The sequence below is a fragment of the Palaemon carinicauda genome, chromosome 38, assembly GCF_036898095.1.
Source record: "Palaemon carinicauda isolate YSFRI2023 chromosome 38, ASM3689809v2, whole genome shotgun sequence".
In the NCBI taxonomy this organism is placed as follows: Eukaryota; Metazoa; Arthropoda; class Malacostraca; order Decapoda; family Palaemonidae; genus Palaemon; species Palaemon carinicauda.
The window spans coordinates 35,639,816-35,654,815 of record NC_090762.1 but is presented as its reverse complement, the minus strand read 5'-3'; the positions used below and the strand labels follow the sequence as shown (position 1 = coordinate 35,654,815).

Sequence of the window (15,000 nt, the reverse complement as noted above, 5' to 3'; positions counted from 1 at the left end):
AGAACAACAAATACAGCCGTTTCTAGTCCACTACAGGACAAAGGCCTCAGACATGTCTTTATTCATTTTGGGGTTTGGCCATTTACATCACCACGCTGGCCAACACAGGATTAGTGATAGTGGGAAACCTTTATCTGAGTCACAGCAAACCAATCTAGTATGGGCGTCCCTCACTTGCACAGCATTGCTGACCATGACGATACACAAACCATTACACCACGTTAAGGTGGTTTCGTTAATGTAATCTAGCGTCACAAACATTGCTTTAAACGTATAAAGGCAAAAACAATTGCAACTCATATCGTACAAGTTTAAGAGGATGTCTACAACGACACTCACTGCTATTGACGTTGTCTGACATCCCCGAAACAAAGATTATCAACACCTGTTCGCCTCGGCTTTCCGTGTTAACAGCATTCCTCTTCGAGGCTTCGTCCGAAGCCCCTCCGACAATTCCACAATCCCATTAGTGATTCAAGCCAAAGGATATTTGTAATTTTCAATGAAGTCGCGACCATGGAGGTGTGTGTGTGCGTGTGCGTATTGTGTGATCGTGAGTGGAGGAAGAGAGGGGAGATACTAGGATTAATCTAATGTTACATACTAGTGTAGTACAGAGAGAGAGAGAGAGAGAGAGAGAGAGAGAGAGAGAGAGAGAGAGAGAGAGAGAGAGAGAGAGGGAGAGAGAGAGCTTTTTTTGCAAGAGGGAAAAATTGATTCATTGAGAGAAAGGAGGTAATGTTGAAGAAGTGCTATTCGTTCGGTATTAAGCTAATTAAACAGACATTTATCCATAGAAAAAAAAATTATATAAATATATATATATATATATATATATATATATATATATATATATATATATATATATATATATTATATATATATATATATATACAGTAGGGTCCCGAATTATGCGAGAATTTGGTCGATTAATGACCTCGTGTAAATGGAAAATCGCGAATTTCGAAACACACAACAGAAATAATTCCATTGCGGCCATGGCAACCAGCAATTTGCCTATTCAAATGTGTTTACTACCCATTTCCAATACTTTCTTTGTACTATACTGCATTTCTTTATAATATCAAATTGTTTTTGTAAGTAAATAAAACATTTAATATACTTTAAAGTTCTAATAACTTGAAAAATGGTTAAAATTACAACCATGATAGGTGTAAACACCATATATTTCCCGTTATAACACAACCCAAAATACAGACAAATTTTAATGTTTGTCATATCTATTGTATAATACAACTGGTGAATAGCAAAACCATCACTCTATAGACTAGCTTGTTGTATGATTGAAAATCCAGAATTATCAAAATAAAGGCGATTTTATATCATGCGTTTCCTAAACACGCTAAAAAGCACAATCGAAAACGACAACCAATGTTTTGTTTACGTTTATCTCTGATCACAACGAAGAAACAGACGCATTTATACATCTGTGTTTTTGAATTGACAGCAATTTTACCAAGTATAGATTATATGTTGAATTTGTTATTACCAATGTTCTAATTATTTTTTATTAGAACTTTCAAATAAATGAAATGAATGCCATTTATGAAATGTTTTTCTTTATGATGCCGCCTGAAACGGAAACCTTCCATTTGTTTACGCTCCATCTTCGATCATAATAAACAAACGAATGCATTAAACACACATGATCTAAGTCATAACTAATGATATTACAAACATTTAGTAAACATTATGTTATTACAAATATTTTACTTACCGTATCCATATAAATTCCTAAATTCGTAGCAAAGCTGGAAATTTTTTTTTCCTTATGCGTTTAATCCACAATAGCAAACTGCCGCTAACGACAGAGTGATAACTTACGATAATTCTAAACTGTTACGAAAGATAATTGTCCTTTCCATATCCAAAATACTTTTCCTAACTTCAGTTATAAGTCAACTTGTACCCACCTCAATTATGGAACCATATGCAAAAAAGGTAAAAGAAGAAAGTACTAGGCCTATTTTTAAAGTCACCGAACAATTAGGTTACCGCTATAACGTTCGATGAGAGAGAGAGAGAGAGAGAGAGAGAGAGAGAGATGGTTTTAAAGTACTAAACAATAAATATGATAGGTTATAACACATTGGTGTTTATGTAATATTAACTGTATAGATGGTTTGAATAAGTTAAGAAATGGTGTAAACAATTCTTTGTTATTGTATTCGCGCGGAAGCTAGACATCAGCTGATGTGATCACAGCCAAAAGTAAAACAAAAATAAGTTAGCAATACTCGATTTTTAAAACACACCCGAAATTTAACAACATAAGTACATGTTTTAATTATAGCGCAATTGACATTTAAAGAGTAAAAATTTTCTGGAATAGAATGGTGTTTCCTAAAAAATAGTGGTTTGCAGACGAAATCGGTTACCGTATTTTAAGCTATGATTGAAATGGATGTATACACGGTATAATTTTTTCTTTTTGTATTTAATTGACACTTCAAGAAAACCGATCTTGGTTTCTTCGTCTATTTGTAAGTATTATATAACGAGAGAGAGAGAGAGAGAGAGAGAGAGAGAGAGAGAGAGAGAGAGAGAGAGAGAGAGAGAGAGAGAGAGATATTATGACGCAGAAGGTTACAGACCTAGAACAGGGGAGGATGAAGGGGGGGGGGGGGGGGAGTGATGAGATAGGCTGGGTGGACTCGCAGGGGAGACGGTAGGAGACGGGGGAAGGGGGGATTTGGTTGCCAGTGGCTAAAAATAGATTCTGAAAGACGGTAAAGGGAAAAACGAATCCCATCGAATAAACAGAATAAGGAAAGGGAATAAGATTCAGAGGAATAATAGATATAATGGAATGAAAATGACTAGATGGTGTTAGTTGTGATAAGAATAATTTAGATATTTGAAATAAGAGTGTCTGAGGAGGTATAGAAGGAATTCGTGATAAATATAGAGGAATATCAAAGGATACAGTTAGTTTGCATTAAAGGGTTTGTTATCGTTTATCGGCAGTGAATAGCCTAAACTTCGGTAACGAGTCGTCAATATTTTGTCATATTTTAAACAGTATACATTTGATTTGCAAACATTGGTTTTGTAGAGTAGACGGTAAAATAAAATCTAGAGAGAGAGAGAGAGAGAGAGAGAGAGAGAGAGAGAGAGAGAGAGATTTCTGCCATCAAATCTCTCTCTCTCTCTCTCTCTCTCTCTCTCTCTCTCTCTCTCTCTCTAGATTTTATTTTACCGTCTACTCTACAAAACCAATGTTTGCAAATCAAATGTATACTGTTTAAAATATGACAAAATATTGACGACTCGTTACCGAAGTTTAGGCTATTCACTGCCGATAAACGAACCCAGTCTACTCGTGAAAACCTTGAACGCCCAGAGGGAAAAATAAGGCTTTTAAATATACTGTACTAAACAAAAATAATGCTTTAATATACCATCATTATTACTACCATTACAATTATCGTAAGGTTGGAGAAAGATAAAGATTGCCGAGAACGTAACCACATTTCTGTTTACATTTTGTCAGCTGGACTCGCACAGTTAACAGTTGATTTCATTGTTGATGTGGAATTTTATCCTTAAATAGGCTATTCATTATGAAATTATGTTAATGAAATGTAATGTTAATATTGTTTTGTAACATTTATTATAAATCACCGTATTTAGGGCTACCAATATACTTAAAAAGACTATAGATTTGATACATTTTGTAGTGCTTGACTCGCGAACTTTGAACAGCCTCGTGGATACAGAAAATTTATTTTTGAAAAATAGCGATCGTGGAAAAGGGGAATCGTGTAATTCGAACACGCTTAATTCGGGACCCTACTACGGTATAAAATGGCTTATACTCATACACCTATGGGTATATACATTTTGCTTTCACATAGTCTATGCAGGTAATAAAAAAATTTATTATAGGAATATAGGCCTAATTAGGTGGTAATTGTTTTTTTTTTAATTATATGGATATAAACATGAACAAAAAAAATGTTATACTTACACACACAAACACATATATATACCCATATACTGTATATATATATATATATATATATATATATATATATATATATATATATATATATATATATATATATATATATATATATATATATATATATAAAGAACAACAAATACAGCCGTTTCTAGTCCACTACAGGTCAAAGGCCTCAGACATGTCTTTATTCATTTTGGGGTTTGGCCATTTACATCACCACGCTGGCCAACACAGGATTAGTGATAGTGGGAAACCTTTATCTGAGTCACAGCAAACCAATCTAGTATGGGCGTCCCTCACTTGCACAGCATTGCTGACCATGACGATACACAAACCATTACACCACGTTAAGGTGGTTTCGTTAATGTAATCTAGCGTCACAAACATTGCTTTAAACGTATAAAGGCAAAAACAATTGCAACTCATATCGTACAAGTTTAAGAGGATGTCTACAACGACACTCACTGCTATTGACGTTGTCTGACATCCCCGAAACAAAGATTATCAACACCTGTTCGCCTCGGCTTTCCGTGTTAACAGCATTCCTCTTCGAGGCTTCGTCCGAAGCCCCTCCGACAATTCCACAATCCCATTAGTGATTCAAGCCAAAGGATATTTGTAATTTTCAATGAAGTCGCGACCATGGAGGTGTGTGTGTGTGTGTGCGTGTGCGTATTGTGTGATCGTGAGTGGAGGAAGAGAGGGGAGATACTAGGATTAATCTAATGTTACATACTAGTGTAGTACAGAGAGAGAGAGAGAGAGAGAGAGAGAGAGAGAGAGAGAGAGAGAGAGAGAGAGAGGGAGAGAGAGAAGCTTTTTTGCAAGAGGGAAAAATTGATTCATTGAGAGAAAGGAGGTAATGTTGAAGAAGTGCTATTCGTTCGGTATTAAGCTAATTAAACAGACATTTATCCATAGAAAAAAAATTATATAAATATATATATATATATATATATATATATATATATATATATATATATATATATATATATATATATATATATATATATATATATATATAAAACACAAATAAAACAACTATCAAAGCAGAACCCTCACACACAAAACCCGTAACATCTCAAAGCGCCACACACCAGCTTCCTGAAGGACGGACATGAAAAAAAACACGTCCTTTATTTTACACGGACGTAAAACAAAAGACAATAATCCAAAATTACTCAATAACTTTTATTGATAAGTTCCAAAAGCCGCACGCCCGTCACTCTACAGCTGACAAGGGAAGAGCGAATTTACAACACGGCCTGCCCATCGGGACAGTTATGAGTCCAACTCGTCCGAATGCCTTCGTCCCCGGCTTCCTCCCACGAAGGTGCAGATAGGAAGTGCCGTATCCCGACAAGAGAATTGAAATACGGCGAAAGCTCCTTCTCCCCGGAGTGCTAACTTCCGTGATTTCCACTGAAGCCTGAAAATTTCTATATGTCGTCTCGACGATTCTTGAGAACGAGCGATGGAGGAACACTTTCGGTGGGGGATGTTCTACGAGGAATTTGGTCGAGTCAGCATCGAGTGAACAAGGATTTGTCAAAGAGAACGACTTGAGATAGGAACAGCTGTTGCGGAGAGAGAGAGAGAGAGAGAGAGAGAGAGAGAGAGAGAGAGAGAGAGAGATAAATGATTTACAGATAAATAAGTGAGGTAATATGTCTGCTAGTGAAGATATATATAAACATTCACTTGATATCGTTGGGGGGAAAAATATCTTATGAAATAAAATGTTGAAAAGAAAGAGGAGCAATAACTAAAAAATAAAGAGAGGCAAATAGACGGATAGAAAATGAAAATAATTAAAAAAACAGACAATATAAAATCAAACAAATGAGAAAATCAACCAAAGCGTGAAGCGTATGAACAAAGGAAAATCGCTAGAGATAAAAATATGACCAAAAATCATTAGCTATTCACATCGGAGGGATGAATGATAAAGATTAATATTCTGTAAATACATTAAACTTTCTACCAGGAATAGAAACAGAACTAGAAACAGTTCATCATTAAAAATGTTTGCATAAATGTACAAGATTAAAAGATCATTTAATTGTTTAGGCAAAATCCCAAAAGACTAGTGTCCGTTTATGAAACCATAGATAAAATTATAGAATAAATCTCAAAAATGAAAATATTAACAAATCAATGCACATGAATAAATAACCTCATGAATATGCCAGAAAAAAAAAAAAACTTATTTTGATTATGCCAGAACAAAAACTAAATCGGTGTATGCCAGAAAAAAAATTGAATCGGAGTATGCCAGAAAAAAACTAAATCAAAGTATGCCATAAAAAAACTAATTCGGAGAATGTCAGAAAAAAAAACTGAATCGGATTATGCCAGAAAAACAAACTAAATCGGTGTATGCCAAAAATCTAAATTAGAATATGCTAAAAAACTATATCGTAGTATGCCAGAAAAAAAACTTATTCGAAGTATATATGCCAGAAAAAAACTAAATCGGAGTATGCCAGAAAAAAACTAATTCGAAGTATGCCAGAAAAAAAATTTATTGGGGTATGCCAGAAAAAAAACTGATTCGGAGTATGCCAGAACAAAAACTAAATCGGAATACGCCAGAATAAAATCTAATTCGGAGTATCCCAGAAAAGGAAAATGAATCGAAGTATGCCCGAAAAAAACTAAACCGGATTATGCCAGAAAACAAACTAAATCGGAGTATGCCAGAAAAAAACTAATTCGGAGTATGCCAGAAAAACACTAAATCGGAGTAAGCCAAAAAAGAAAAAAAAACTAAATCAGAGTATGCCAGAAAAACACTAAATCGGAGTAAGCCAAAAAAAGAAAACTAAATCGGAGTATGCCAGAAAAACACTAAATCGGAGTAAGCCAGAATAAAAAAAAATCAGAGTATGCCAGGAAAGAAAACCTGAATCAGAGTATGCCAAAAAGAAAAAACCTGATGCAAATATAGAGTATAATTCTCTCAATTTCCTCATTGAAAGCAACACCTTATCGAAGTCATCTCCCCGCCTTCCACGTTCTGGTAACAGTTACGTAACAATCCAAACGTGTTCAATACTAACCCACTGAGGCGAGAAACAAACTAAGCAATTTCTAAGTCTCAATATGAATGAAACCATCGACGCTGGGTTTGAGGGAAAACAAATTTTGTAGGGCCTTTTTATTCTCTCTCGTTCCTTGTTTTATATAAATATTTTTATCTCCAGGCTTTAAATAACAGAAGGCATTCATGCCCAATATCCGAAAGGGATAGAAATGCCGGACGCGATGTCGTGCATCTCAAAGAATATCAGTCTCTGCGTGGCATTTCTTTGGAATGGCAGAGAGGGAGCACTCTTTCACCTTTTTTTATTATTTTCATCCTTTTTTTTTTTTTTGTATTTTGTTCTTGATTTATTGAAGGGCCAAGCTGTGTCTCGCAAATAAAATAAATAGATAAATAAGCAAAGAAGATGTGGGGGTCGGTACACCTCCAAGACATACTGTACATATGTCTTGTTACCTCTTCCATTGCTTGACTTTTGAAGATCTACAAAAGATAATTTTTAGTTTGACATTTCTTACTTTCGTGTAGGCCGAGATTATAATGTTCTGTCAGACAGGTATTAGATTTATTAGCGATAAATGCAGGTTGTAAATGAAAAGAAAATGCCCTTTGGCATCACTAGCCCAGCTACAAGCCTTATTGGAAAAGGATGTTGCATTAAGCCAAAGGGTTCACACGGAGGAAAATCAGCCCTGTGAGGAAAGGAAATGTTGACATGAAGAATACAGTGTGTTTGAGAAATAATGAAATAAATCAATAGACATATTAAGATCAGTAACAATGTTAATCTTGCTTGAGGGTACAATCAGGCACACTATTCTATTTAATTTCTCTTCCTCTTGTTTTGTTAAAGTTTTCATAGTTTATATAGGAAATATTTATTTTAATGTTACTCTTCTTAAAATATTTTATTTTTCCTTCTTTCCTTTCCTTACTGGGCTATTTTCCCTGTTGGGGCCCCTGGGCTTATAGCATTTTGCTTTTCCAGCTAGGGTTGTAGCTTAGCAAATAATAATAATAATAATAATAATAATACATCAGTCATACAGTATACAAGCTATGAAAAGAGAAATATTCAGCCTGTTCAGCAGAGAAGATTGCGCAATTAGTTTAAACTTTTAAAGTTTCACAGATTCAACTACCACATTAAGATCACTCCACAATCTAATCACAAATGGAATAAAATTATATTGTCCAGTATTAAGCCTTATGATGGAAAGCACAAGACTGATAGAACTAACTCCATACCTAGTATCACGTAGGCTACAGGAGGGTACAGTTTGGGAAGATCTGAATGCAGAGGATGGTCCGAATAATGAAAAACCTTATACAAAATGCAAAGAAATAACTTAACGACGGTGCCAGATACAAATATTCAGACCAGGGTTAAGGACTTTAATAAACTGCAATTTTCAATACAACAAAATAAGAGGGGGGTCAGCAGCTGAAGACCAGACAGGAGAACAATACTCAAAACAAGGTAGAATTAATGAATTAACATATTAATTTGTAACCAAGAATCATATCTACAATTTTGAATGAGTAGTATATAATTATAGACATCATCAATATAAAAATCTGGATGCCGACCTACTTACAAGCATACTTTAATTTTTTTTTTCAACTTCCCATAATTTGCACCTTTCACTAATATTAGCTGGATGTCTGCTAAGATATTCAACAACCATAGGTCTATATTAAGGATATGGAATTACTGCAAGGCGAGTAGTATCATCTGCATAAGCAAAGCGCTTGCTTTCAATGTTAAACCACTTAACATGCATATACTACATTCCTATAGTATAGTCACTATGGTTCCCATCAACAACTAGACTTTGCAAGCTATCGCTTGAAAGTTGAATAATGATGTTAAAAAAAAGAGACACTCATTCCCTCAAATCTTTAAATGTGAAAACAAGGACCTCGTGATTAACACAGTCAAAGGCAACACTAGAATCCTTCCTCGTCACGATCACGGGAGTTCTGTACAGCATTGGAGATTATAAGGACATCACATGCTACAAGGCCTTTCCAAAAGCTAAATAATAAATTAGGAAACATTTTATTACCTTCAGCATACCAATCTGGACGTTTTGGTATTTCAACACGAGAGAAGGAATGCACTTACTGTACTATGTTGACCGGATTTTAATTTAGCCCAATAGGACAGACTCTGGCCTTTATACAATTGTGCCCATTTCAAATGTAAAGTCTCACTCAAAATGCCATTCCAGTCTGCTTGAGATTTTATACATCTTACAATAGTATGACACATCAGGGACAGGCTACTTGGTCGTAATTATTAACGAAACCAAAACAGGATTAGACATCGTTATAAAACCAAGAGAATCAGTGTATCCTAGGTTCAAACAATTACTTGTGTTTAATCTTATTTAAGAGTTGCTCGCAGCCTCATTCAGAAGCAGAGTCAATACCTCTAGAGAGTCTAGAGCCATGGCGATCAGTAGGAGAACAGAATTTCACCACTCCCTATGGTGATTATTGAAATCACAATCGGCCTAATCATCACCTCCTCCTACGCTTATTGACGCAAAGGACCTCAAATCATAATAATCATCTTATAATTTAGCCATTGTGTTAAGAGGACAATCGAATAGAGAATCATCCAAGTTTGGATTCCGATATATGGAAAGCGAATATAAGTTGTTATGCCTGCCATAAACTTATATGTCCTCAATCTCACTACATTTACATTCATTGCATGATTTATGTGTACCAGCATACGCAGTCATAATTTGGTCAACATCGTGGAGGCAAAACATCATGCAAAGCTTAGTATCATCCAGGATAGCCCCTTCAACTACAGGAATGAGAGTAATGTTGGTTGTGAAAATTAAAGCTATAGAGGAAGATTAAGGAACGGATAGGGAAAAGGCAACCTTTTGATTAAGCTCCAACATTTTTGGCCCACTATTATTTAAATCTGCCCAACACTACGTTTAAAAAAGAAAAAACTTCCTTTTTTCGAAATCTGTCAAAGTGTGAAGTATTTCAAAGAGCATTTCCCCTTACACATCCTTTAAATCAAGATATAATCAGTCAACTGGATTTCTAGATAACGTTGTTCCCTTTGTTCAATAAATACAATGACCGTGTGGTCTATAAGAACATTCCAGCGACATTTCAAAAGACGACGACTGCATTCTTCGATCTGCGGTCACCCAGCAACCTTTGAAAACGAAGAGAAATACAGTTGCTTATAATTCTTTTTATAAATAGGGATCAAGGGCATCTTGGAAAATTCCAGACAGGATGCAGGCCTTTTTTTATGGAAACATTGCGAGTAATGTAATTCCACTCAATCAAGTATTTTCATCTTTTTTTATTGAAAACCATTATTATCTTTTTAACCATACACCTATTATATTAACCTATCGTCAAATAACAAGACAACGGTCGAAAAGGAATCTGTATGAGGGGTCAACAGGTTTGAAAGGAATGAATGTAAGCTATATACTACTGATATATTGAAAATCAGAACTAAACTCACATGTTTTTTTTTTTTTTAAATATTTCTAAGTTAACGGTCATTCATTCATGAAAAAAACTTGGGCATTGTCCCGCCCACCTCCTCATGCATATGAAACTCATTATCATTTCAAAAACTTTCATCGTGCGAAATTAAACTAGCAGGTCAATATTTCTTTCTTGTCCATATTATAACATCACCACTAGGAAAAAAATAACGAATTTCTCAGGTTTGGAACTGAACGGCAAGCCATGTGTTCAAACTAGCCACGGCTACACATAGCCTGCAGTAAAGTGTGTACTACACCAACCGGCCGAGACTCCACTGATCGTTTCCTTTTTTTCCGTTGCCACAGGTGGGTTGGTTGAAGGTGGACTCGCAGACCATCCTGAGCCTGCAGAAGCGAGTCGTCACTCACAACACTCGCATATCGGTGACGCACGACGAGCACCGTACCTGGAACCTGCACATACGACAAGTGAAGGAATCGGACAGAGGCTGTTACATGTGTCAGATAAACACGCCCATCATGAAGAACAGGGTCGGGTGCATAGAAGTACATGGTAAGTCATCATTCTTTATAGCATTATTCGTCTGTCTTTTCACTATTTCAGAGACAGGATCAGAAGTCGAAGTCCATAATGAAAGCGTCGAATGCAATGGAGTCCTTAGCGCATAGTGTTTCATGGATAACTAGGCCTATTGGGCATGTGGCAGTATCTGGTAGTCCTTTACACGTATTGATTTAGTTTCAGCCCTATCTGGATCACGACTTATTTAACATCGTTACAGAGTTCCAAGATGAATTAACATTCTTATATTTTAGAAATAAACCGGTCATAAACATGTATAAAGTCCATGAGAAGTGATTTACTTAATAACCTTCAATAATTGCACCTATGATATACAGCTATGGAATATGACTTTGAAGATAAAGGTAATTTTTTCTCACATTAGGATTTCAGGACTACGACCATCATAGACAGAGCCGGACATGTATTCAAATTTTCAGAGATACGCCTATTAAAAAAAACGTAAGATAAATAATAACTTTTTAAATAGTTACTGGTATCAATTTACCAGTTATTTCTGTTATCCATTGTCCTTGATTAAATCTCTTACAATGTAGCGCTGTACAGTAACCCGTTGTATTTATATAGGCATATAAATTTGAACTTCCAGACAGCGGAAGTGTAAAGGCTCCGGTGTAGAAGTTTGGGACGTTTTTGTAACAAACTCTTTAAAGGAAGCTTCCAGACAAGAGTACGATTGAAATACCCTATTATACAAATTATGTTCAGTAGGCTAACCCTTTAGACATACTAACGAATGCTAATAGCGATAAGAAAATTAATCATAAGCAAGGATCGCAAAATCTTGCATACATCAAGACCAAAACTCTAGTCTAAAGCTTTCAGACATCATCACCCAAATTCAAGTCTAAAGCTTTCATGCATCAACGAGCAGAGTTAAGTCTAATTCTTCCATAAATCAACACCGATATTAAAGTTTAAAGCTTTCACACACCAACACCCAAATTTAAGTCTAAAGGTTTCATACATCAACGAGGAGAATTAAGTCTAAAGGTTTCATACATTAACGAGGAGAATTAAGTCTAATTCTTCCATAAATCAACACCGATATTGAAGTCTAAAGCTTTCACACATCAACACCCAAAATTAAGTCTAATTCTTCCATATCTCAACACCGATATTGAAGTCTAAAGCTTTCACACATCAACACCCAAATTTGAGTCTAAAGTTTTCATACATCAAGGAGGAGAATTAAGTCTAATTCTTCCATAAATCAACACCGATATTAAAGTCTAAAGCTTTCACACATCAACACCCAAATTTAAGTCTAAAGCTTTCTACATCAACACTGAGATTTAAGTCTAAAGTTTTCACACATTAACGACGAGATTTAAGTATAAAGCTTTCATATATCAACACCCCAATTCAATTCAAGTCTACAGTATAATGATGATGCTTTATATATAAAGTCATCTTTTATTCCTCATGGAAGTGGGCAATGCAAAGAAAGTTCTCGGAGATTTCTCATAGTTCAACAGAGAGGGGTTTAGACATCAGCAATGAAATGTAGGCTTTTAGCCTAGTGTTAAGTATAACGTAAACTTTTAAACAATGATATCGTTGTTTTTAGACTCGTGAATCGTGATGTGAAGTAAATTTCTAAACACCGATGTGTGGTCTACTTAACGACATTGTGTACAGTAAAGCCAAACTACTACCTCAGAACACTCGAGAGAGCGCTTTCTTTATTAATACTATCCAAGCTACAACTCTAGTTGGAAAAGCAGGATGATGCTATAAGCCCAAGGGACCCAACAGGAAAAAATAGCCCAAGTGAGAAAAGGCAATAAGGAAATGAATAAACTGCTAGAGAATTAATGAACAATTGAAATAAAATATTTTTCATATATAAACTATAAACTACCCAAGACTAGAAAACAATGGTTTGATTTTGAGTGTCCTCCTAGAAGAGCTGCCTACCATATTCCAAATATTTTCTTACATTTAACGAAATTGATTTAGTTTAATTTCATACTGAAATTTATTAATGTTTATAATACACTTTCATTCAAAAGATGATACGAGCTAAGCCACTCATAACCAATTCTCCAATTTCACAATGGACACGATTGTCGCCTGCCGCCTGGTTTAACAGCCTCGTGCATTACACGTTTTTCTTCTGCTTTTTACCGCCAATACGATTGCTTAATTTATTGCGTTTCTAACCCCTTTGATAAGTGTGTTTCATGCCTGACATGCTCGATACAAGGGTGATTGGTTTTTCATTCGGACGCACTTTATTCCATTTCAAAATGAGCGTCTCTTTCGAATGCACATCCTAGTTATTTTGCAATATCGAACGCGTTCTTCTTTTGTAAATACTTCCGTACTGTTTTGTTCTGAAAATTTCTTTGTATATATTTGTAAGGATTAATCATTCAAAATACATACAGCATCCGTATAAAAATACTTATGCATTTATTAAAATGCAATTATATACTTAGAATAAATAAGAGGTTTATTTGATAAAAACAATCCATACTGTATATATATATATTATATATATATATATATATATATATATATATATATATATATATATATATATATATATATATATACAACAAATACAGTAGTTTCTAGTTCACAGAAAGACAAAGGCCTCAGACGTCAATTCAAGTCTGAGATTTGTCCAGTTTTCATCACCCCGTTGGCAGGTGCGGATTGGTGATGGTAGGAGATTTTAGTCTGATCGCTCACAGCAAATCAAACGGGCATGGTGATAAGCAAACCCTTCTACCACGTTCGGGTATCCACTCATAGTAAAAAATGCCGTATATATTTGACATTATAGTAGAGTAACAAAATTTATCAAGTCCAATTGCATTTATCATTTGAGGTTCTGAGTATAGATAGATTTGCTCTGCGCTTGAGGGAGCATGATGACTAGAGCTACTGAGTGATAAGATCTAGTTTTTATTTTGATTGTTGTGACATAAATATACGATTGAATAAGAATATCAGACAAAAAAAATGAAGACACTTAGATAATATAAGAATAACTAGGCCCTCAGTTAATGTAAGGATAGACCTAAATATGCCCACATAAAGAAACCTACACTGAAAAGACACTTAGATAATATAAGAATAACCAGGCCTGTCAATGCAAGCATAGGCCTAACTTTGGCCAAAAAAAAATAAAGTAAACTTACACTGAAAGAGTTAATATAAGAACAACTAGGCTGTCAGTCAATGCAAGCATAGGGCTAACTAGCCTATGCCCACAAAAATAAACCTGCATTGAAAAGACACTCAAATAACATAAGAATAACTAGGCCGTCAGTCAATGTAGGCATAGGCCTAACTATGCCCACAAAACTGAACCTAAATTGAAATGCATTCGCATAAAAAATAGATGGGTCTACTCATTCCCCCTTAACAACATTTAAAAATCATAAAATGAGGACTGATTATATATGAATTAATTGGTGTTGCGTGTTATGATACCTGGAGTCGAGATGCCGCTAATGAGCTTACACACCGAACGTCGGTGTATAAAACTAATGAATGCGAAGTAGGATTGGCTACCTATTCCACACGTCTCCTTTTCATTGCACAAAGTACATCATATGTTCAGCTTGGAGCTCATAAATAAAAAAAAAATAGTGACAGATTATTATTATTATTATTATTATTATTATTATTATTATTATTATTATTATTATTACTTGCTAAACTACAACCCTAGTTGGAAAAGCAGGATGCTACACGCCCAGGGGCTCCGACAGGGAAAATAGCCCAGTGAGACAATGAAACAAGGAAAAATAAAATAAATATCTCCTTTATAAACTATACATAATTAACAAAACAAGAGGAAGAGAAACAAGACAACTGCGTTCCCAAGGTGTACCCTCAAGCAAGAGAACTCTAAACAGGATGTAAC

At 35.1% G+C, this 15,000-nt stretch overlaps 1 protein-coding gene across 1 annotated transcript in view; it reads left to right on the top strand.

Moving 5' to 3' along the window:
* LOC137630291 (uncharacterized) overlaps nt 1-15,000 on the top strand; it is a 103,593-nt gene that overhangs the window by 48,265 nt on the left and 40,328 nt on the right. Inside the window, exon 3 of the mRNA XM_068361736.1 lies at nt 10,880-11,087. Within this exon, the coding sequence (XP_068217837.1) occupies nt 10,880-11,087 (208 nt within the window). The remainder of the gene's footprint in view (nt 1-10,879; nt 11,088-15,000) is intronic.